Source organism: Pyrus communis, chromosome 7, assembly GCF_963583255.1.
Source record: "Pyrus communis chromosome 7, drPyrComm1.1, whole genome shotgun sequence".
In the NCBI taxonomy this organism is placed as follows: Eukaryota; Viridiplantae; Streptophyta; class Magnoliopsida; order Rosales; family Rosaceae; genus Pyrus; species Pyrus communis.
In genome coordinates, this window is record NC_084809.1 from 924787 (window position 1) to 950001 (window position 25215).

The 25215-nt window shown below is 37.2% G+C and overlaps 4 protein-coding genes and 1 pseudogene across 6 annotated transcripts; 2 read left to right on the forward strand and 3 right to left on the reverse strand.

Moving 5' to 3' along the window:
- Positions 1-791: 791 nt before the first annotated feature.
- LOC137740267 (transcription factor GTE9-like) lies at positions 792-5815 on the forward strand. Of its 3 annotated transcripts, none has more exons than XM_068480114.1 (11): positions 792-1080; positions 1500-2736; positions 2819-2867; positions 2951-3082; positions 3442-3497; positions 3677-3749; positions 4283-4363; positions 4495-4610; positions 4719-4785; positions 4987-5117; positions 5203-5815. In XM_068480114.1, exons 2-11 carry the CDS (start codon positions 1534-1536, stop codon positions 5497-5499), a joined length of 2205 nt encoding a protein of 734 aa, XP_068336215.1. In that variant the 5' UTR covers positions 792-1080; positions 1500-1533; the 3' UTR covers positions 5500-5815. The 3 variants fall into 3 exon arrangements, with proteins under 3 accessions (XP_068336215.1, XP_068336217.1, XP_068336216.1); XM_068480116.1 differs by having other exon boundaries at positions 1500-2709; XM_068480115.1 differs by having other exon boundaries at positions 1505-2736.
- Positions 5816-6692: 877 nt separating this feature from the next.
- Positions 6693-7757, forward strand: LOC137740998 (TLC domain-containing protein At5g14285-like). The gene has a single exon (XM_068480805.1). The coding sequence runs from the start codon at positions 6852-6854 to the stop codon at positions 7602-7604; it is 753 nt and encodes a 250-aa protein (XP_068336906.1). The 5' UTR covers positions 6693-6851; the 3' UTR covers positions 7605-7757.
- Positions 7758-8475: 718 nt separating this feature from the next.
- On the reverse strand, positions 8476-10860 carry LOC137739400 (lysine histidine transporter 1-like). The gene is made up of 8 exons (XM_068478969.1): positions 10714-10860; positions 10326-10519; positions 9860-10243; positions 9391-9784; positions 9207-9312; positions 9026-9117; positions 8866-8934; positions 8476-8791 (listed from the first exon to the last, which is right to left on the reverse strand). The coding sequence occupies exons 1-8, from the start codon at positions 10759-10761 to the stop codon at positions 8693-8695; spliced, it is 1386 nt and encodes a 461-aa protein (XP_068335070.1). The 5' UTR covers positions 10762-10860; the 3' UTR covers positions 8476-8692.
- Positions 10861-12186: 1326 nt separating this feature from the next.
- On the reverse strand, positions 12187-14423 carry LOC137740959 (lysine histidine transporter 1-like; annotated as a pseudogene).
- A 2463-nt stretch (positions 14424-16886) lies between these two features.
- LOC137740397 (lysine histidine transporter 1-like) lies at positions 16887-23850 on the reverse strand. Its single transcript, XM_068480275.1, has 7 exons — positions 23739-23850; positions 19535-19692; positions 18916-19299; positions 17928-18418; positions 17728-17819; positions 17568-17636; positions 16887-17467 (listed from the first exon to the last, which is right to left on the reverse strand). Exons 1-7 carry the CDS (start codon positions 23784-23786, stop codon positions 17369-17371), a joined length of 1341 nt encoding a protein of 446 aa, XP_068336376.1. The 5' UTR covers positions 23787-23850; the 3' UTR covers positions 16887-17368.
- Positions 23851-25215: the final 1365 nt, after the last annotated feature.

Genomic DNA, 25215 nt, shown 5'->3' on the forward strand with positions numbered 1-25215 from the left:
TGAGAGTGATAGTCTTGAGGGTTTAAACTTTTTTTTGGTTTTTTTTTTTTTTTTTATTATTTTTTATCGAATGTGCTTTTGTTTTTTTAAAGAGTAATTTAGAATATGATTTTGCTGAAGTTTTGAGTTTTCTATATAAAATAGTTTATATAACTTCTCACATTAATTCTTGATATTTGAATAGATAGAAACTGGTCTCGAGTTTATTTATCATTAATTATTTTGGTATTTTTGTTATTTTGATCTTTATTTAATATAGATTTTTCATAGAACAACCAAAGTGATTGATGGTAGACAAACTCAAGAACCACCTCTATCAATTTCAAATCTCATCGACCAAATAAAAAGTTATGAGCTCCTTAGGATGTGCTTGTAAAATTATTGAGAGTGATTTTAGAAAAAAAATGTTTTTGGATTCCAAAAACACTTAAAATGTTTCTGGAATAAGCATCAATAATGTGTTTTTTCTAGAAAACACTTTAAGTACATTTTTAAAATTTACTTACATATTTACTAAAAATTAATTTTAAAAATATTTTCATTAAAAACGTTTTCAGTAATATTAAAAGCACATTCAAACACACTATTTTAGATAAAGAGCCTTCTAAAAGAAAAAAAAAAATCACCCGCTAATCCGCTTCCATCAGCATAACCGCTAAATCAGATCCAACGGCTGAAATTCCAAACTTCGTGAAATGTCGGTTAAATTATATCCCATGGTGGCCACCTGTTTTAACCGATATTTAAATCAGAAGGCTTTAACAGTCAAGGCAGTCGGAGTGATATTATTTTTTTTTTTTGGAAGTCGTGCTCTTACTCTGCGGGAAAGAAAGAAACCTCGCATTCTTCAAGCTCGTCTTCTTCTTCGTCGCTTCGGGCGGGTACGGGTCGCGATCCAGTCACTGTTCAAGTCGGGTTTTCTAGGTTTTACTCACTCTGCACTCTCCACCCTTCGCAGTTTCTGCGTCTCATTGCTCTGAAGTGTTCTCGACCTCGATTTGTCATCGCGCAGAAGACTTCGTGTAATTTGATAGCAGGAGAGCTCTGGAACTCAAGTGGGCAGCTCAGCAATTACTACAGGTATTTTTCTAGGGTTTTGGATTACTTTCAATTTTGGGATTTTTTGTGCTTTATGTAGTTCAATTTTGTCGAATTAGTTGCTGTGCAAGATTTAGGGTTTTAATTCAATTTTGTCCAATTTTCACTTCTTGTGTAAAAATTGAGCTCTGGAACTTACCCATGAATGAATGTTACTGTTCTTAAACTTTGTGATGAATGTTTCTTCTTCGTCGGATTGTTCGTTCTCATTTATTTTTTATTTTTTTAAGATAATTTAAAATTAAGCTCTGCTAAGTTTCTTCTTCGTATGTGTTTTTTTTTGGTATCGAAAAGTAATAATTTTGGCGGTTAAATTGGAGAACTTGATTTTATTGCTCCTTCCTAAGCAACCTAGCTGACCCCTTTTTGTTTAACTGGAAAATCACTGTTATGGTATAAAGAATAGTGCTAGGAGATTCTTTGAGATATTTGGTCATGGCCAAGAAGAACAAGAACCCGGGAAGGGGAGGGTACTATGGCAGTGCTTTTGGGCAGGCTGGTGAATGCTCCGGTAGCTCAGGAAGAATCGACGCAGAAGTTACTGGCTCGGAGGATTCAAGTGCTCCGACGAGGAAATCTATTAGTTTGAATTCTAGTAACCGTGACAGTTTTGGTGTGCCCATACAAATTCTTCCCCTGTCAAACATGTTGTCATCAGAGAGGAAGGATTTGAAACATAGGTTGAATATGGAACTTGAACAGATACGAGTACTTCGGAAGAAAGTTGAAATGCATAGAACCAATGGTGTTGCAGTGTCCTCTTCTAGTGATATCATCAGCAATGGCCAGAATGGGCTGCATGTCGATAATTTTAGAAAGTCGTCCACAATGATTTCCGGGCCAGGTAAAAGACTGAATCCTGGGGCTTCAAAAGCACAGAAACGGAATCCGGGAACTTCTGGGAGGTTTGACTCGAGCACTGCTAGTGTGATTCTTATGAAACAATGTGAGGCACTATTGAAACGGTTGATGTCCCATCAATCCAGTTGGCTTTTCAATGAACCTGTTGATGTGGTGAAGTTGAACATTCCAGATTATTTCAATGTTATCAAACATCCAATGGACTTGGGTACGGTAAAGAGCAAGATAGCTTCGGGATCTTATTCAACCCCACTGGAGTTTGCTGCTGATGTCAGGATGACTTTCACCAATGCTATGACGTACAATCCACCACAAAATAAGGTCTATAACATGGCTGATACTCTTAGTAAATTTTTTGAAGTCAGGTGGAAAACCCTTGAAAAAAAACTGCCCAAGGCTGATTGCCAACAACCACCAACTAAATCTGGTCCTCATGAAGGCATAGAAACTCCTAAACCATTACCCCCCTCAAAAAAGAGGACTATCACGTCAGTGCACAATGAAGTCAAGTCTGGGGCTCCTCAGCGAGTAATGACAACGGAGGAGAAGCTCAATCTGAGCAGAGAGTTGGAGTCTTTGATTGGAGAAATGCCCTTACGCATCATTGATTTCTTGAAGGAACATAGTTCAAATGGAAAGGACTCTGGTGAGGATGAGATCGAGATTGATATTGATGTTCTAAGTGATGATACCTTGTTCACATTACGGAGGCTTTTAAATGAGTATTTGCAAGAGAAACAAAAGAACCATGTAAGGGCTGAACCTTGTTCAATGGAGGTATTAGCTCAACGTCAACTTTTTCCTATTCCTGAATCAAATAGAATAATAAAAACATAGTTTGTTGTCGCTATTATTGCAGCTTGTCAATGAATCAGGGTTGAGCAATTCATCCATGCAGCCATGTAAAGGTCATATGCTTCTTTATCTACTTGCATATATAAGTGCCGACTTCAGTTTTAGTTCCCCCCACCTCACGTATGTGCATTTGTAGGGAATGACCCGGCTGATGAAGATGTTGATATTGGTGGAAATGAGCCTCCTGTCTCAAGCTATCCTCCTGTAGAGATAGAAATGGATACTGGCCGTAAAAGTAGTAAAGCCATCAGCTCAAGCAGCTCCAGTGGTAAATTGATCCCATGTTTCTTTGTTTAGATCCTTCATATGTTCTGTTTCTTGACTTTTTGTCTGTGTTTTGGGTCTTCATAGGTTTCTGAGATTGTGTAGGGCTTGTTGAAGCAACTTTTTATTTCTCCAATTTCATGCATTAAATTGTATCATCTTTTAGCTTTATTTAACGGAGGCGGAGAAAAAATTAGAGTAGGGCTTGTTGGAGTTGTTGGAGCAAATATAGTGTTCATGTTTTGACTTAAATTGAGGCCAACAAAGAAAAAAGGCTATGCATGCTTGTAAAAGAGAAATGTGATATTTTTTCCTGAGTTTCATAAACACTAAATGATTTTGTATCTTGTGTATGCTTTACAGATTCAGATTCTAGCAGTTCTGAGAGTGAATGTGATGATGCGAAGGCCGGAAGTCTGGTAAATGAGCATAAGCTGGCTGAATTTTTATGTTAAATACATCAAATCAATTTGTGTACCTCTCATGATGGATGGTTTATGAACTATTATGCTGTGTGCTATTGAGTTTGTGTGGTACAATAGTGTATGGTAGAGTGGTTTGACTGACGGACCTGACATTATACTTAATTCTTCTTCAGGTACCAGAAACTGTGGGTTCTGGAACTCATTTAGATGAAAAGACAACAATTGATAATCCCCTCGAAGGAAATCGTGAGTATCTTTTTAATAAAATTACATTCCTCCTTCCTTTCTCTAGGTGTTGCATGAAAAAAAATTTATGTACAGTTTCCAGTCCATAAATGAGAAACACTGGGTGGGTCTAGAATAGTGTGCTTACTTATAGAAAATAATAGGGAATCTTTTGACAACGTCTTGGGCAGGAAATTAAACAGGATCATGAATAGAGAGGAAGCACCTTCCTGCTTAAAATAGAGATTAAAGTGTTTGGAAGAGTGTTTCATGTTTTCTGTTGCCAGATGCAGAACATCTGATCAACTCTTATTTATAATAAAACATGTTTTCGTTTATATATAATAAAAATGATCTCATTTATGCTGCCATCAGATCATTTATTACCGTATATAGCTTAATGATGGGGCATGAAGAATTGTCAGTCATTTTAGTAACCATCTTGGTTGTACTCTACTAATGATGTGGTTTGGACTTCTCTGAAATATGATTGTATTTATGGATTTTGAATTACTTGTGGATCATTAAATTTTCTAATCCATGGGATCTTACAGATTCTGATAGTGGGTTGGATCAAGTTGAACCAAGTTCCCAGCAGAAGCCAAGTCCTGTTGAGTCAGATTGTTGCCAGCATGGTAGGCCAAAGAGTTAAACCAATATAAAGAAAAAAAAACAGTATTTGTTTGAAAAAATAGTAGCTATGCAGCCTATGCTGTTGGTTTTGTGGTAGCATCTCATAGTTCAATTCATCTCTAAAAAAATGTAGGAGACGGTGCTCCTCCAGAGAGGTCAGTCTCCCCCGAGAAGCAGTACAGGGCTGCTCTATTGAAGATTCGTTTTGCTGATACCATTTTAAGAGCACAAGAGAAAACACTTAATCAGGTGGGTTACAGAGTCACGCTACTTGTGTACTTACCGCATGTATGAATCCGTTTTGCTAGTATTCTACTCTGGATGTGATCCCGTGCAATTTGATCTGGCTGAGATCAGGGTGATAAAGAAGATCCTGAGAAATTGCGGAGGCAGAGGGAGGAACTTGAATTGCAACAGAAGAAAGGTGGAGGTCTTTACGTTTAAAGTTTACTTTTCTGTTTGCATCAATTCCTTTGATGTGTGCATGTGTTGTATTGGGTTGGTGGCATAAAATTTTGCAACGAGTCCTTTAATTGCACACCGTGTTCACTGACATCTCCGAGTTTATTAAACTGAAATGTCTGTTGGTTTAAATTAGCTTATTATGTTGCCACTATATGAGCAGAGAAAGCGCGGTTACAAGCGGAAGCTAAGGCTGCTGAGGATGCTCGAAGGCGAGCAGAAGCAGAAGCTGCAGCTGAGGCTAAACGGAAGAGGGAGCTTGAGAGAGAAGCAGCAAGGCAGGCATTGATGCAGGTAAATCGCGACACCTCCTCGTATGTTGCATAAATATACCCCTCTAGTGTATCTGGATTTTAATTGGGAAATTGTATGTGTACAGATAGAAAAGACTGTTGAAATCAATGAGAACTCTCGGTTTCTTAAAGATCTGGAGATGCTTAGAACTGCCCCTGCGGAGCAGCTACTGAGCTCTGTAGATGAAACGAGCCCCGATCAATCGCAGGACGGCTTAGGCGGCTTTAAGTTTGGGGGGAGTAACCCGTTGGAACAACTTGGCCTGTACATGAAAGACGATGAAGAGGAGGAAGACGCGGATCCTGTAAGTAGTGTTCCTCCAAGCCCTGTAAACGCTTCTGTAAGTCCTGTAAACGATATAGAAGAGGGGGAAATTGATTAAATCGTTTGCTACTTTTGTACTCGTGGACGAACCAAGGAAGCACAAAATATAATATTTTGATAAGAAAAGAGGATTGAAAAAGAAGAAATGTCTGCGCACTTTTGTTGTTATTGCTTTCAACGAGGAATCCTACTGTTCGTGCGGTGTATGTAAGTTTTTCTCCGTCCCCAGGGGTACAAGGCTAGGGCTCATCTTTTGCATTTAAAACCATCTCCAATCTAAAGGACAAAAGTTACAAGTTAAAAACACATATTTGATTGTAAATTTTGTGGTGCAAGTTAGTAAACAAAGTTAAATTTGACTTTTAATCTTTTAAGCAGAGGCATTAAGCCGTCAAATCACAGTTAAACATAATTTTTGTATCTTTAGAGAAGGGCAAAGTCTCATTTGAGCATTAGCGTCATACTCAAAGATAAATATGACACTGCAGATAACGTCAAAGTTATATATGATTATAACGTTTCCAAATTATTGAGGAAAATTTGAGTTGAGCTTAAAGTGAAAAAATTATAACTTTCAATTGTATAACGGCATTTGGTCTATCAGACCGTGTGAGAGTTATTTTGTGACATAACGATTTAGAATAGGAAAACTTTATTTGGACCTATTTATTCTCTTTCTGCACCTAACTTATTATTTATTATCATGAAATTCCAAATGCGCTCAATAATTCTACCTACATCCAACAAGAATAAAAATAAATAAATAATTCAACAATAGGCATCTTCAGACACCCTATCTCTCCAAACCTCAACCCGAAAGAAATTTATGTGAATTTTTTTTTTTTTGGCAAAATTCATGATAACATCAAAATTGTGATTCTACACATGAATCGTACACTCCATGGTCCAACAGAGTTAGATTTGAAAGGTCAGTGGAGTTCAAACATGTTAGAAGGATTGCGTGGAATAAGAAGTTGTAGTGTGGCCAGAGAAAAGTCGGGAGAGGGTTAATGATGGCTGAGATCTTTTGGGAATTTCATTGCGGGTGGTGAGGGAGGTGACGGCGGGGGATTAGGGAGGGATAGGATTGACGGTGGTCAGAGTTTTTAGTGCTATAAAAAAAATTATCGTTCATTTACATTTTGGACATAGAAAGGGTATTCTGGCCACATTCGAAATTTTAAGATTAAAAATAATACATTAGACGTAAAAAGAGGATAAATAGATCTGAATAAAATTTCACTTTGAACGAGTAGACAATAAATAGAGTTAGCGGTTCAAAAGGGCATCAAATTATTTTGAACTCTCGCCAACTCAAACGCAGTCGGTCCGTATAGAGAGTCACAGACCACACCAGTCGTTGTTTTCCGTGATCTTCGCCGAAGCCCTTTGATTTCGTTTCCAGCTCAAATGGAAACCCAAAACCCAATCCACTTCCCCCTCCCACGCCTCCCCATCTTCTTCCTCATGTTCTCCATCATCTACCTCATTGCCTACTTCATCGTCTTACGAACTTGGAGCCCCAAGATCCGACCCGAATCCTCCAGCTGCCTAATCTCCCTAGCCCACGGCACCCCCGCCGTCCTCCTCTCCACTTACGCCATCCTCTCCGACCCCGCCACCGGATTCGCCGCCCCCAACACCCTTTTCCAGAACTCCGTCCTCGATTACAGCGTCGCCTACTTCCTCACCGACCTCCTCCACTACCTCGTCTTCTTCCCCAGCGACGTCCTCTTCATCGGCCACCACCTCGCCACGCTCTTCGTCTTCCTCACCTGCCGCTACGTCGCCTCCCACGGCGCATTCGCCATTCTCTCCCTCCTGATCCTCGCCGAGGTCACCAGCCTCTGCCAGAACGTCTGGACGCTCGCCAACGCCCGGAGAAGCGACTTGAAGTTTGCAGCTAAGGTGTATGATCTTTTGTGTCCTCCATTTTACATTTTGTATTCGATTGTCCGTGGCTTTGTGGGTCCGTATTTCGTGTACCGGATGGGGGCGTTTTACATCAGCGGCGCCGCCGACCGATTGATTCCGCGGTGGGTTTGGGTTTCTTGGATTGTGGTGGTGGTGGCCGCCATTTCTGTCAGCATTTTGTGGATTTCCAATCTCTGGGTGGAATTGTTTAGAGCCAGGACTGGCGAATTGGAAAAGAAAACTAGATAATTAGAGAATTGAAATTGAAAATTTGAGCTGTTTCTCAAAGCTTAATTACAATTTGGGTTGTTTTATTAGCGGTTATATATGTAACAATTTGCAACATGTACTCTTAATCACAGTTTCATAGTCTTTTTATTCAAATGTTGTTACAATTGGCTAGAGTGCAAGTCTTGGCGCAACGAAAAAGTTCAGTTGTAGAAATAGTCTATTTGCAAAGTAAAGTTAAGCTACGTACGATACATGTCCTCTCGACCCTTGCAAAGCAGGGAGACGTGTTGGCTTGTGTTGTTGCAATTGGCTAGTTTCTGCATAAGATTACTTGAATTCTCTTGACAAAACGATGTTCTATTATGCTCTTAACTTACAAGAAGGGATTCGAACTTAGTACAAGAAGCAGGCACAATATTGTAACTAACTCACATAACCCACTATGGATATGTTGCCTGAATTGAAGCCCTAGTTTAGTACTGAGGTGATTATAAAAATAGTGGCTATCAAAAAAAACTAGGAGCTTTTTTATGTTTGGTAAACAGTTAGCTTCAGTTTTTTTTCACAGTTTTGGGTAAAAAAAAGCCAAAAACACAAAGCTGCAAAACCCAGCTTTGAAAAACCAGCTTTTTTTCACATCTGTTTTACATAAAAGTTTATCAAACATTATAATACTGTTTTTTTTTTTTTTTTAAAGTACTTTTACAAAAAAGTTTACCAAACACTCTGCTGTTTATTTCAGAGCTGCTTATTCTCACAGCACAGCAAAAACAGCTTTTTTTCAAAGCACATCAATACCAAACCAGCTGAAGTTGTCTTTGTTGAAAGATGTACCAATTATTGGCAAATGAAATAAATCAATTGATAACACTATTATCTAGTTGAAGCGTTGAAGCAAACCCAAAATTTGAGCCTTTCTTTCTTCAGCAATATTCTTCTTCCTCCCAACTGGTAGGATGTCGAAGTCCGTCATTCCTAACCGAAACCAAGAGACAGATGGAAAACCTCGTTTTCGTGGCACTTATTCGTCACATAAGCTTGCAGCCACATATAATGCATTGATTTTACAGAGTATACTAGTTTTGTTCGTGTGTGTGACAAGTTTGTTAATTGTAGAAGTGGTATTCCTTGGCCTGAAGTATGATATTCCGGAAACCTCCGATAGGCGAGACGATCATCAGCAGGACGCCGAGTATGATGCAAATCTGAAACCGAGGACAGCAATTGTTAATGGAGGTCTGGTTTTACCACCTCTGAACGAAAGAAGTTACGTACGTACCCAGTTAATAAACCACGATAGGCTAAACTTGCGCGGTTTCTTGATGGCTAGCCATATAATGCACGGGAGCTTGAAGAAGGAAATCAAACGGAGAGTGAGTGAGTGAGATTTAAACTTAGATTTGACTGCATACAAAGAGACGGACAGACTTGGGACTTACATAGTATGATGTTGGGGAATAAGCAAATCCTCCGAGGAATCCCATGATACCACTGAAGAAGGGAAAGGTCATTCCGACGACCATTGTGAACGCTGAAATATCACACACGAAGAACATCAATTCACGCGACGTAATACACTCAGTAATCACATAACGGAGGTAAGTCCGTTCTCAAACTCACCAACGTATATGTTCCTAGTAACAAAGCGAAGCTTCGTTGTGGGCCGAAAATGCAGTTTCTTCACCAACACAGTTTCTATCATGTCAAATACTGGCATTGCAAATAGCTGCATTGCAACAAGATTTGATCAAAATCGAACCGAATGATCAAGCTTACCAAGAGCAGACCTCTGGTACAAATTTACCTGATAACCCCCAATGATATGGATGATAACAAACATGTTTGCTGTTACAATGAGCCATCCGGGTTTCTCTAACGAGATTAGGATGTTGTCCTCCACCGTGTTCCCAAAAGTGTAATATCCGATGAAAGCCACCGGAAAATAGCACAAGGCCACCACTATATAGGCGATCACCACCCCTCTCCACATAGCATACTTCGATGGCTTTTCTGGAGAAGTGGGGAGTGTAGCTTGGATCTCCAAAACCACGTTGTGGCCTGCATAAGCAAAAGCTACCTGTCCCAAGGCGTTGAAGAAGTTGAAGACTGTCCCCGACGTGCTTCGAGCTTTGTACCCGTACTCTACGTCTGGCTGAACACCCTTGTGGATTGAAGTAGTCCATGCTATGGTAGAGTAACTGCGACCAACACAATGACAATCAATTTTGTTTTAAGTAGAAATTCTCTGTGCAAGACATCTGTTTCTTATGTACCTTAGTGACATCACCGCCGCGGCTAATGAGATGCCGGAGATGGAGTTGAAGTTGGGGAGATGGGAGAGGACAAATTCCACGGAGGCAAAGATCATGATGAAGTAGGTGAGCTTGATGGGATCCTTGTCTTTCTTCACTATCTTATGGATCTTCTGCAGGGATTGTCCACCGGTGACCATGTACAAAATGTTAACACCAACTTCGCATACGAGCTGCTGAGGCACCACAATCCAGAGGCCAAGCTTTTCGCCGAAGGCGTGTTGCCCTAGCTCGTGGTACCTATCGAACCGCTTGCCGGGAACCATTTCATGCATCTCAACCATTTGCCACAACGTGAACAAAGTGATCACCCATGAGAGCACCATTACAACACATCCTGGACCCCTGAAATGAATGAAACGAGCAATTAAAAGCTTGTCTGCGGTTTAGTCCAGTTGGTCAGGGCAGTGTGCTCGCCGAAATATACCATCCGAGATTGGACATTGCAAAGGGAAGACCTAGGACACCAGCTCCAACCATGGAATTGACATTGTGGAAAGCTGCGTACCACCAATTTGCATTCCTTGATGAAGTAATTGGAAGCCAATCATTTATTTCCTTCTGCTTCCTTACCTTTTCATCATCACTGATCTGCTGCCGCATCTCCGGTTTCTCGTCCACCTGCGGTTCAGCACACAATTCTCAAAACAAATCGATTCGCAAGCCAAATGTAACCCGAATGCATCAAAATCCAGTCAAACTCAAGAACATATGAACACGGTCCTTGAAGGCAATATAAACCAGTCTTCTATATGCGTATGTGCGTGCGCGAGCGTGTGTAACCACGGAAAGAGAAAGGAGAGAGAGAGACTTACATTGTTGGGGTTGGAAGAATTTCCGTCAGTCGGAGCTTGAACTACCATAGTTGCAGAGAGTAGCTAAGGCTTGGCTTCGAGTCTTGCAGGAATTGGATCCAGAATTTAATATAATTACGGATGGGAAGTGAAATATATTTAAGCATTTTTTGGTCAACGACAACGACGACCCGTATAACTTAAGCTCACTTGAGGTTGGTATAATTTTGTCACAGGAATAACGCCATTCGGCCAGCCGAAATTGACTTCTTTGACCTCGCTTATGTCGATATTTCTGTTTGCTTTATTGCCGGGATTTATGACTGGGTCCAATATTTCAGTGGGTAAAGTGATGGATTTTTACCCATGTGTTCCGGATTCAAAATTATTCGTTTTCTTAATTATTGTAATAGTTTTAATTTTTTTTTTTAATAATAATAATTTTTTAAGAATAAATTATGGTTGGGATAAGAAAATAGTCGGCATTTTTCATAATTCTGTTAAATTTTTTGTTAGTTTGGTAACTTGTTGCGTGTGGTTTTCGTATTTTGTCGGTGTGAGTGTTATATGAATTACAAAATTATAAATAAAAATAAATTTTTATATATTAAACTTCTTTATGTTTGTATTTGTATTTTTATTTTATTTTAATCAATTTGGCTACATCAACTAGTCAATGAGTCCACATCCATAAAGTATTCAAACTAACAATGCTCCACGTTTCGTAAAGTTCAAAGACCAAACCCAAATGGAATTGAGTTCAGGGGTCAAAATTAAGGACATGGATTCTCTGCCCTTTCATTTTCGGTGACCTTCCATGTTCTTTTGTTTTATGTGATCACGGTTAAATCACGTCAACATTTTATATTATTTTTTTATAAAGATAATAAGACAAAAATGAATAATAATATAAAATGTTGACGTGTCTTAACCGTGATCACACAAACAGAAAAACACCATAAATGAGAGCGGGCAGACAATCCTTGTCCCAAAATTAAAGTTGAGTAATAGTTTAAGGACTATATGTACAATTAACTCTATATATATATACCTCGTTTCCTGCGACGACTTTGACTGTTTGTACAAATAGCTTGGTTTTTTTTTTTTTTTTAGGTAAACATATAGCTTGTTCTTTTCAACACAAAATTGTTTTCAATCTTCAATACCAACACGCATTGATTAAGCATGCATATTTAACGCGGTACGCAATCCACAAAAATGAGAACCCTATTTCATTGATGTTGAATATAAATGAATCAAGGTATCAGATAGACGGGCTAAAGGTTCACTTCTAACAAAATCAATTTATAACTTATTAATTACCACATCTTAAAGGTATAAAGTTTTATTACAAAAAGTCTTGATGTTAATTGAAGTGAGGTTAAGGTATTTAAACTTTTCTTTGCTCAGAGAGAAGGCCGATTTAGTATATTTCAGCAATACTAACATACAATGCAAAAATACACACCGAGAACGCGTGTTATATAAGTTTTCTTCTGGTTAACTCCGCTGGCACTTCGTTATAAACACTAGAACCGTAAGTGTTCAATCATGGTACTTATTCGTAACATATGCTTGTCTGTCCATATCTACTGCATTGAAGTTCCGGGCAAAGTACTTATGTTTGTGCCAAGTTTGTTAATCAGTTGTAGAATTTGTAGGTACTGGCTTGAACTATGATACTCCTCAACCCTCCAATAGGTGATAGAATCATCAGCATGACGCCGAGCGTAATGCAAATCTGCTATTAAGAAAAGCCGATTTAGAAATGACGATGGTTTTGGTAAGGGTTTTGTTATTAGCAAAGTGCAGGAAACAGTAACAACAGAATTTGAACAAACGTACGTACCCAGTTAATAATCCAAGTTAGGTTAAACTTGCGCGGTTTCTTGATGGCAAGCCACATAATGCAAGGGAGCTGAAGAATGAAACCAAATGGAGACCATGAATCAGTGAATCAATAGTTTAGATTAGACTAAAACATCGCTCAGACAAAGGAAAAGTAGAACTTAAATTTGATGCACAGAAAGAGATTTGAGGGCTTACAAAATATGTAGTCGGGGAAAAAGCAAATCCTCCAAAGAATCATAGAAGACCACCGAAGAAGGGGAAAGTAATGGCGACGAACATTGTGAAGGCTGAAATCAATCACACATGATCAAATCATTAAATTTAATTCTTCCGGAAACGATATATGAAACACCCATTTTCCCCTTCTGCACGTCATGTATATCTTTTTCCCTGAATTCTTCTTTGATTTATTCAATCTAAAGAACATAAATCAATAAACAAGGGTGTGCATAGGGAGAAAAGGGTCGAGTGATTGCTGTCACTCTACTGGATGAGGAGCTGAACTACTTACCGACATAGATATTCTGGGAAACGAAGCGAAGAATTAGGGTAGGTCTGAAGTGTAGTTTCTTCACGCATTGCAAATAGCTGCATTGTAATTTGGAAAGGCCAGAGCAAAACCAAAAAGTTTTGATTAAAATTCAATTGAAAATTTAGCAAGACCGAATCTTCTTCTACTTTCTAGTACAAGTTTGCCTGATAACTGCCAATGACATGGACGACAACGAACAGGTTTGCTGTAATGATGAGCCATTCAGGCTTCTCCAACGAGATGAGGATGTTGTCCTCCACTGTTCCCAAAAGTGTAATATCCGATGAGAGCCACCGGAAAATAGCACAATACCACGACGATGTAGGCCAACACTACTCCTCTCCACATAGGCTTCTTTGATGGCTTTTTGGGTGTCGAAGGGATTGTTGCTTAGATCTCCAAGACCACATCGTGGCCTGCATAGGCAAAAGCTACGTCCCCCAAGGCAGTGAAGAAGTTAAAGACTGTTCCCAGCGTGCTACCAGATTTATAACCGTATGCTACATCCGGCTGAACACCTTTGTGGATGGAAGCCGTCCATGCAATAGTTGAATAACTGAAATCATAATCAAACAACAAGTTTGAGAATAATGATTTGCATTCCAAGGCGTCACACATGCCCAAGGATACTATTTGACAAAAAAAAAAAAGATGAAATGTACCTTAATGACATGACTGCTGCGGGCTAACGAGACGCCGGAGATGGAGTAGAAGTTGGGGAGATGGGCGAGGACAAAGTGAGCGGAGGCAAAGATCATGATGAAATAGGTGAGTTTGATCGGATCCTTGTCTTTCTTCACTGTCTTGTAAACTTTCTGCAGCGATTTTCCACCGATGACCATATACACAATGTCCACACCAACTTCACATATGAGCTGTTGGGGCACCATAATCCAAAGCCCTAGCTTTTCACCAAAGGCATGTTGCCCTAGCTCATGGTACCTATCAAACCTCTTTCCAGGAACCATCTCATGCATCTCAACCATTTGCCATAAAGTGAATAGAGTGATCACCCAAGATAGTACAAGAATCACACAACCAGGATCCCTGAAAGTTAAACAAGCAATTAAAAATTATCCGTCAGCTAGGCCATCTAGCCACGGCAGTGTGTATTCTCAAAATTCACCATACTAGTTTGAAATATCATAAACAAAGCAAGGCCAATGATTTTAGAACTCATATTTTAGCTTCTTGCAGTCCTTCTGCGAGCGTAGATAAAATTATATAGTATTCAGCACAAAGTTCACTATACTAAAAGAGGAGTGAGAAAAGTTAACGTACCATCCGAGATTGGACATGGCAAAGGGAAGACTTTGACGCCGGCTCCAACCATGGAGGTGACATTGTGGAAAGCTGAGTACCACCATTTTGCATTCCTTGAACCAGTGATTGGAAGCCACGCATCTATTTCCTTTTGCCTCTGTAGTTTTTCATCATCAATAATCTGTGATTGGTTGTTCATTTTCTCGTCCACCTGCAATTCAGTGCACAATTCCACAATTCTTAGAAAAAGTAAGTCACAAGCAGAAAATAATCCAAATGAAGCGAAATCTAGTCAAATGTTGAAAACCAACGAGCACGTTCCTATCGGTTAGGTAAACCAGTTAGCAATACGAGGAGTTTTTTCACTCGGAAAGTTAAGAAACGTTGCACAAGTTTATATAGGGTTGAGCTACTCCACATATTGCCAACAAGTTTTGAGGTGAAATCTCAAACTTCTTTCATGCATAGGCGTGTGCGCGGCTGTGTAGCTATGAAGAGAGAGAGAGAGAGAGAGAGAGAGAGAGAGAGAGAGAGTTACATTGCTTTGGATGGAAGAACTTTGGTCGGTTGTATCTCCCATTGGTAGTTACAGAGAGTAGTAGCTAAAGCTTTGGCTTCAAGTCTTGCATGAAATAGAGAATGTAAAATAAACATATATAAATGAGAAGATGAAACTTATTATTTATCGGAGGTGACAAGAATGTGAAGATCCAGAAAAATCCGCCCACAAGAGTTCGAGCTCATTTGAAATTGATATTTTTGTTTGCTAGTTTTCGTCTAAGAAATATGCTTTTTTTTTGTCAAAGGATAATTTTAAAATTAAAGTTTAACTGAAATGTTTACATCTTCAGCAAGAATGTTAAACAAAAACTCTAGACCAAAAGCATCCCATCGAAAATCACCTCCATGTGAGGTAACATATGAGGTTATAACATGAGCAGCGGCATTTCCACTCCGCTTAACAAACATAAACCTCACCTCTCCTACTTTAGATATGAAGTATTTGTAGCTAATGGAAGACTTTGCGTAAAATCGAGAGCAGTGACGTTTTAGATTCATACAACAAACCCCACTTAATAGGATAAGACTTGATTGTTGTTGTATGCTTATGTTTGTCTTCTGTTGGTGGGGAAAAGAAAATAACCTCCTTATACTGATATTATGAACATATTAATCCTTCTTTCTGCATTATTGACAAGTTCATGCAGGTTACGTTACATATTTATATTAATTGCAAACTATGTATTTAGTTTGTTATTTAACTAAGTTTTTTTTTTTTTTTTTTGAGTGAAATAAGACTTGAATTTCATGTTTTATCTTGAAATCTATCTCCATAGTTCAAATGTATTTAGTGTCGATTATATTATCTTTTGTATATTAAAAAAAAAAAAAAAAAAAAGAGTTCTTATCTTGAGTCGACTCTGTTTGATTGGTCGGCTATTTTTTTGGAAAATGATAGTTGGTTAATTAGGTGCTTGTAGGGAAGAGTAGCGGGATACAGGAGTCCTGGGACATACAGTAGTCCTCTATTTTGTTGCAACTTGCAAGTGTACGTTAGTTGTAGCACAAGTCAGTTTATGACTTGCACTTATTTCGCTTATTCGGTTGTATGTGGCATCTAATCAACGTAGTATTATTGTATCAAATCGAAAAGATAGACTTACATGAAACAAAGATACGTTAAATAATAGTGTTCTAACGTTATCATAAGACGATATGTAAGAAATTTAAAATAAATAATGTCGTGTTATTAATTTAGGATGCCACTATGACGTCTTAGAGTTGTAAGTTATTTTTCTTACAGGGTGAGAAGCAAATAGATACTTTAATCATATTATATTAAGATTATTTTGACTATTTAGTATCAGTACGGTAAGACAAGGTTGACAACATATTAAGATGATGGATGATATAATGCAACTATTTTCGAAATTAGAAAAAGTTACCATAAAAAAGCAAAGTGATACAATTAGTCAACTGATAAAACAACACAAAATACAAAGTTACAGGGAAATAAGAGTTTCAATGAGTCCGGAAGGCAAATTCTCAAGATGTTTTGGGGAATCATGACTCATGGCACTGTTCGTCTGCTTGTAAGTTGATATAATCATTTCACGTAAATTATTCTCCTTTACTGATGAGACAACGAGAAATTGGAATGGGCATGCTAAGAGGAAATTGACCTGTTTCTCATTTTCTTTAGTTCCGTACATAGATATAATCAACTTAACTGCCACTTGTGGAATGACGATGTCTCCAAAGAAAAGTTACAAAGGTCAAGCTGGGCTTATCGTTGCAACTGAATTCAAATTTTGGAGCGTACCTTAGTCGGGTGTAATAATAGTTGGGTTCAAACACTTTCTTTTTTTTTTCTTCAAAATAGTGATTTATGTGCTTTTTAATATGAAACAGAGTTTTGGACAACTCAATAAAGCATCCCCATTGCTAGTATTTGGGCACACGTCACATTATAACACCATAGCACAATTATTAAAAGTTTCAAACCGTCATTGATAAATATATGTGAAAATGTTGCACACCAAAGAGATTAAATCAACACCAAGCTACATAAAGAGAAAATGTAGTTCCAAATACTCTTTTTCTAAGCCCTATCAAGAGTACTGATTACACAAAAGACTAGATTTGTTCTCATGTATTTTAGGATTTGATCAATCTTTACTAGAGAGATCAATTAAAAATGCAGAAAAACAAACACAACAGCAAAAGAAATTGAGATGATACATATAAATACATGCACATATCCACAACCACAAACTGAGAAAATGAAACAAAAGAAGAATCCTTTGAAGTTCCTTCAATTGGTGATATGGATTGAATTCTTCCCCATGAAACCAATCTGTGTTTCCAATTTATTTCAGATCTTCGATTACTGCAGGACCCTCGAGGCACACAGTCCTAATTAAATTAACTCTCCATCATCATCATCAACGGCTTCATTTTCTTTTTCGCGTTTCTGAGATGCATCTTGCAGCAACCTAGTATCCTTTTTCGGATAGGGTGGCGAAGGACTTACGAGTAAAATTTGTAGGTCTTGGCTTGAATTATGATCGATCTCAATCCTCCGATAGGTGATAGAACCATCAAAAGAACACCAAAAAAGATGCAGATCTGAAAATGATTAAGTAAAATAATTATTAGGTTAACTAATATATAATTAAAAGGAAACGAAAACTTGTGAACAACGAAGTATGAGTACAAATGAACGTACATTGTTGCACCACCAAGACAAGCTGAACTTCCTTGGCTTGTAGATGGCAAGCCACATTATGCAAGGGAGCTGCAGATAGTTATAACAAGATTGAATCAAAATGTACAAGTAACGTTACGCTATGTTTTGGATCAGATGTGGAGAAAAACTGCGGGCTTACAAAATAAGTTGTCGGGGCGAAAGCAAATCCTCCAAAGAATCCAAGGAGGCCACTGAAGAAAGGGAAGGTAATGCCGACGAACATGGTGAATGCTGCAATAAAATGTCAATTTAGAACACTCATTTATCCACCCCAGGCAACAACATGCTCCTTTAAGCTCGTGTTATAACTTGATGGAATTAAGGTTAAAGAGTACTTACCGACATATATATTACGCGTAATGAAGCGAAGCGTTCTAGTAGGTTCAAAATTCAACTTCTTTACCAGTACAGTTTCGATCATGTCAAACACTGGGATTGCGTAAATCTGATAGCCTCCGATGACATGGATGACAACAAACATGTTGGCCATTGCAATGAGCCAGTTAGGTTTTTCGAGTGAAATGAGGATGTTATCTTCGACTGAATTGCCAAAAACGTAGTATCCGATCAGAGCAACTGGGAAGTAGCACAAGGCGACTACGATGTAGGCGACGATGACTCCTCTCCACATGGTTCCCTTGGATGGCTTCTCAGGTGTAGATGGAATTGTTGCTTGGATTTCAAGAACAACATTGTGACCAGCATAGGCAAAAGCCACGTCACCCAAGGCATTGAAGAAGTTGAACACATTGCCTGTTGTAGTCTTAGACCTGTAATCATATGAGACATTGTCCTTGTCCACAGAGGCTGCCCAAGCGATGGTAGAGTAACTGCATCCATCACAAAATCAATTGAAAGATATTAATTAAACTTTAATTTGGACCAAAAACTAACAAAATGAACGACCTGTTAAAAAAATGTTTTTTCAAGAACTTTTTGTGGAAGTGCTTTACTGCTTTTTAGAATAAACACGTTAAATTTGTTATAAAATTCGAACTACTTTTATAATCCATGAACTCTTTTTAACTTTTCTTTGTCAAATAATGACATAAGTATTTTTTGTTGGTCTAAAAGCACTATTAAGGCCCGCTTGGGAATGGTTTAAAAAAAAACACTTGTGTTCAAAAGTGATTTCAATAAAAGCACGGGACGACATGAAAAATGACAAGTTTATATATCCATAACCCAAAAACATTTTCAACTAATCTAAGCCACTAAAAGCACTATTGGTTGTGAAGGCGTCTTTAAGCTCTCCCAAAATAAATCTCAAACGACTGCTTAGTCATTCTAAAAATATTTTCAATAATGTCAAGTTCGGAATCTATACCTCAAGGACATGACTGCAGCAGCCAAAGACACACCAGAGATGGAGTTGAAGTTGGGAAGGTGGGAGAGGACAAAGTGAACAGATGCAAAGATCATTATGAAGTAAGTTAACTTGATATTTTTACAGTCTGAGCACACAGAATTGTGGACCTTCTGCAGTGATTTTCCTCCGGTAACCATGTATACAATGTTGACACCGACCTCGACGATGAGCTGTTGAGGCACAACAATGTAAAGGCCAAGCTTTTCACCAAATGCATACTGCCCGAGCTCGTGGTATCGATCAAACCGTTTGCCTGGAACCATTTCATGCATTTCAACCATTTGCCACAGTGTGTACAGTGTGATGATCCATGACAGCACTAGAATTACCACACCAGGACCCCTGAATTACCACAATGTGAAGGCAAATTAACAGCAGTAAAAAGTAAAAAGAATGTTTTCCGCATGCTCTTTCCTTCGTATTCATACCCTTGTTTATTTCTGCCTGAATGGAGAAGTAAACAAGGGCGTACAGGGAGAGGAGTACGCGGAAATTACTTTCCAAAGTGATTTGAAGAATTGTATAATTATTTACTAGTGACAGAGGATTAAGGTTGAACTGATTGGGATTAACATACCATCCAAGATTGGACATGGCGTAAGGGAGACTGAGAACACCCGCTCCAACCATGGCAGTGACATTGTGGAAGGCTGAGTACCACCATTTTGCATTCCTTGAACCAGTGATCGGAAGCCACTCGTCGATTTTCTTCTGCTTTGCTAATTTTTCATCAATCTATCATACACAGTAACATGTTTCATCAGCATCTTAAACAAAACAATCAAATATTTTCACCCAAATAAATGACTAATATCCCATAAGCCAATAAAATTAACGATCGGAACTATTCAATTTATTAATCTTCATTTAAAAGTTAATTTTACAAAAAATTATTCGAACCGGTGATCATTTAATTATCTAAACATATCAAATAATGAATGCTTCATCATGAATATATTATTTAGTACCTTGATTTATTCTATAAATTTTTTTTATTATCGATTTGTTCTATAATTTAAAATAATTAAATAATCTCTGATTAAAATGATTTTTTGTTAGAGTGATCTTTAAATAAAAATTAAGAAATGGAACGTTACGATATAACATTTGTATTTTCAAGAGAGGAACACAAGTATTATCCTATCATTATTCGCTTGAATGAAATCAATATGGTCAGAGGTGAACGGGACTTGGCTGCTGAAAAATCAGCAGCAGCCCCTGCTGATGACCAATCACAGCTAGACATGTGTCCAAGTTGTTGATTTTTTAATCACAACTTGGACATGTGTTCAGCTGTGATTGGTCATCAGCATGAGCTGTTGCTGGTTTTTTCAACAGCGAAGTTCTTTCCGTCGAAGGTGGGTTAGCCAAAAACTTGACTCTACATAAAAAAGTTATTCTAATTTAACTGCAAATCACATTCTAACACACTGTATGAAACTTTTTAATTGCGAGCAAAATTAACTTTTTTACGTGCACGAAACTAACTATCTTCGTAAAAGGATCCTCGCCGAATCCTTTTCCTAGGGATCCCGTAATCGTGATCGTTCATTGTACATCGTGCGATCAGTTTTCGTTAGGTACTCTTTATATTTAATTTTTTAAAATTTAAATTTTGGAATGATTTTTGACCGTACGATATACAATGAATAGTCAATAACACGAAATCCCTAAGATCCCTAGAAAAAGAATCCAGCTAAAATCTTTTTCCAATATCTTCTGTAAATCAAGGACGAATAAGGGAAAAATAATGGGGAAACTTGATATAAGTCCAATTTTTTGAGCCAATAGTAGGAATAGTCCAGTTTATTAAAATAAGTCCAATTTGTTATATTTAATTATTTAATTATCAATAGTTATCTGTTCAATAATAAGATTTATTATAAAAATCAAATTTCTTCCCAATTATCTCTTTGCTTATTTCTTTTTATTTATCTTTTTGTTATTTCTCGTTCTTCCTCCTGCTTTAAACCCCATTTATAGATTTTATTTTTAATTTTTATAATCAACCTATATCACAGGTTAATTATATTTATCTACCTATATGACATATTCTTTTTTTATAATCAACCTGTCACAGATTAATGTGTCTTGCTTGTAGGTATGTTATGTTTTTTCTACCTTTTAATTAGGTTTCATATCTCACGTATAGGTATTATATACATTCATATATTTGTTACTTGAGTTAGAATAGAATGCTTTGCAGATAAATTTATGTTAGTATATTAGTTTTTTTGTTATAAGATATTAAATTTTTTTTTTTGGAGTTGGAAAATGCATAATATTAGAAGATTTTAATTGATTTTTAATATTATTAGAAAATATAAAATGAGTATAAAAGAAATAAAAACATAGAATTAGATAACTGGATTCACTCCTAAAAATATTCTACGTTTTTGGACCTAGATCTAAAAGCCCCAAAAATAATTAACAAACCACAATGGTGTGTAATTGGTATTCTAGGGGAATAGGGGGTTTTTCGGGACAAAAAAAATTCAATGAACCTTTGGTACTTGTCATCCGGATTCCGTTATCCTCGTATTCTATGAAGGAATCAAAACTCCAAAGTTGAAAAGACCTTTTTATCAATTCTGTCAACCTGTCTTATTAACATTGGGCCCACCATATAACGGGCCCAGCACTAATTCCTTACGTCGACGACCAATACAGCGGTCAAGCTTGGTTACGGCCCATTAACATATTATTAAATCCAAATCTTGTAATTTTTTACTAATTTTCAAACAAAAATTTATTCATTACTTTATTTGTTCTAGATATAGAAATCCATCCTGTGGATTATCCTAGTGACAACTGGAAAGCTAAGGGTCACTTTGGTATCCTATCCAAAAACTTTGGTTGTTTCTAAAAATAATTTTCAAATAACATCACTTAAAAACAATTTTCTTTTAAGTCTCAAAATTTCAAAAATCTGTTTGGTTGAATTTTTAAAAATAATTTTTTTTAGTTTGAATTCAAACTTCCTTGAACAAAAATTGGAGGAGAGAAAGAATTGGGAAAGAGAAAAGAGAGGAAATAGTTGGCGAGGAGAGAGAAAGACAGGAGGAGGATAGGGAGAGAGCAAAAAATTCCGGTGAGAAGGTGAGGAGTGAGAAGAAAGAGATAGTGATGAGAGAGAGAGACAAGACAAAGGCTAAGGAGGGAGAAGACAATGTGTGACGTGGGGAGAGAAGAAAGAGAGGGTTAGGAGAGAAAAAAGAGAGGGTTAGGAAGGAGCACAAGAAGATGTTGAGAAAAGAGCAGAAAAATTCTGAAAACTCACTTTTAGTATTTTTAAGAAATAGCCTATATTTTTAAGTTAGTTTTGAATCCAATTTTTAAAAAGAGTCCTACCAAACAAGAATTTAAAGTCTAAAACTCAAAAAGTGTTTTTGAGTTAAAAAAGTTGAACTCAAGTAGGATACCAAACAAGCCCTAATCTTGCCAACTAATCAAGTCATGCAATTTAGGATAAGCTATGGAATTAAATGCAACATAGAATATACTACACATTTTGCCAAAGAGAATCGAGTAAACAAGAGATTTTTCAATGTGCTCAAAATAAAGGAGAAGAATCTCATAATATTATATAATTAGAGAGAAGTTTTCTTTCAAGCGTTCTTATAGTTGTATAATGATATGTGGTGTTCTATCATGTGTTCTAACAACATCGAAAAATCTCTTAAATAGACAACCTAGCTTACGAATAATATCTCTGGACAACCTAGCTTGCAAATAGTATCGTCTTGTGTGTTCATATTATAAGCGCACAAAACTTCAAACAAAATACAAAATGATGTAGCCAAAGTCAAAATACATCAATTAAAATGTAATGACAAGACGAAGAAATAGACGTTTTAAAAGGAGGAGGATTCTCTCATCTTCTATTCTTATTCCCTTTCCTTCATTTCTCTCATATATTGTTTTTTTGTCTTATTATCTCTATAAAAAAAAAAATATAAGATGTTGATGTGGCTAATCGTAACCGTTCAAATAAAAAAGAAGAAAAGTGAAGAAAGATTATGAAGAGAAAGAATCCTCATACGTTTTAAAACGGTGTCTACTTTCGAATCCTCACTCACAAGTCGCTTATAATACAAAAATATTTAGTTTAAAATAGTATATTTACTTCTTTCTTTTACAATATATCACCTCGTTCCGTGAGAAGCATGTGATTAAAAACTTAGCATAATTTGTGCTTGATGAGAGAGAACGCGAAGACTATATACATGTGGTCATAAATTGTGTTTGACATCTGTAGTCACCTCCACAGAACTATTTGTTTAGGAATTCAAAGAAGGAGGTGGAATGTCATAGAAATTTAACAAGATGCCGTAAGCCGTAAGCCGTAAGTTAAATTGAATAGGAACGTTGATCTTTCAACCAAATTACGTGAAGTGATTTATTGACAAATTAGAATAAACAAGTTGAACAGTAAACACAAACACCAGAAGGCTCAAAACCCTACGAAAAAAGAGTGCATATACGAGATAATATTGATATATGATTTCTGTATTTAATATGAATATAATTATATAATAATGTTCTAATTTGCTAGAAATACAGGTCTAATTTTTGTAGACTTAGATATCATGTTGCTGCATTTTCTCAGGAAACAAACACGACTTTTATCCGACAACAACAACAAACGAAAGATGACAGTCTTAGAGCATTCGAAAACGGAAAAATAAAAACATGTTAACAAACACAGGCACTCCAACATCATTAGAACTTTCGAAAGTGTCAGAGACATAGGATTTAGAGAGAGAGAGAGAGAGAGTAACCTCTGCACGGTTGTAATTGTTGTCGTTAGTTGGAGCTTGGGTTCCCATGGCCGGTACAAGATTGCAAGGATACACGACAAAGACAACACCAAAGATATATATAGAGAGAGAGAGGGGGGGGGGGGGGGGGGGGGGAAGAGAGTGTGCGAGAGAACCCGAGAGGAAACGCAAGTCGAGTCCGAAGCACAGAAATTAACGAGGGTGCTCTTGTGCCACTTGTGGAATGATGATGTCTCCAAAGAAAAGTTACAAAGGTCAAGCTGGGCTTATTGGGTAACTGAATTCAAATTTTGGAGTGTACCTTAGTCGGGTGTAATAATAGTTGGGTTCAGACGCTTTTTTTCTTCTTCTTCAAAATGGTGATTTATGTGCTTTTTAATATGAAACAGAGTTTTGGACAACTCAATGAAGCATCCCCATTGCCAGTATTTGGGCACACGTCACATTATAACACCATAACACAACCATTAAACGTTTCAAACCGTCATTGATAAATATATGTGAAAATGTTGCACACCAAAGAGATTAAATCAACACCAAGCTACATAAAGAGAAAATGTAGTTCCAAATACTCTTTTCCTAAGCCCTATCAAGAGTACTGATTACACAAAAGACTAGATTTGTTCTCATGTATTTTAGGATTTGATCAATCTTTACGAGATAGATCAATTAAAAATGCAGAAAACAAAACACAAAAGCAAAAGAAATTGAGATGATACATATAAATATATGCACATATGCACAACCACAAACTGAGAAAATGAAACAAAAGAAGAATCCTTTGAAGTTCCTTCAATTGGTGATATGGATTGAATTCTTCCCCATGAAACCAATCTGTGTTTCCAATTTATTTCAGATCTTCGATTACTGCAGGACCCTCGAGGCACACAGTCCTAATTAATTAACTCTCCATCATCATCATCAACGGCTTCATTTTCTTTTTCGCATTTCTGAGATGCATCTTGCAGCAACCTAGTATCCTTTCTCGGATAGGGTGGCGAAGGACTTATGAGTAAAATTTGTAGGTCTTGGCTTGAATGATGATCGATCTCAATCCTCCGATAGGTGATAGAACCATCAAAAGAACACCAAAAAAGATGCAGATCTGAAAATGATTAAGTAAAATAATTATTAGGTTAACTAATATAATTAAAAGGAAACGAAAACTTATGAACAACGTCTTAACAACAACAAAGAATTCTATAGAAATCAAGAAATGTATTTATGAAGAAAGATTAGAAAGAAAACTGAAGAGTTTATCAATGTATTTCTTTCACTGTTTTATGTTTTTCTATCATAAACTGACTACAAAAGAGAAAGAAAGTATTTATACTCTCCTATTGAGACTTATGACATACACTTCATGCGCACATGTTTTGCACATGTAAGTTGATGACTTGGCGTTCTTTTTACTCATCCAATACCCCCCCTCAATCTTAGCTTGGATAGCCAAGCTTACGATTGAAACAGTGACGAA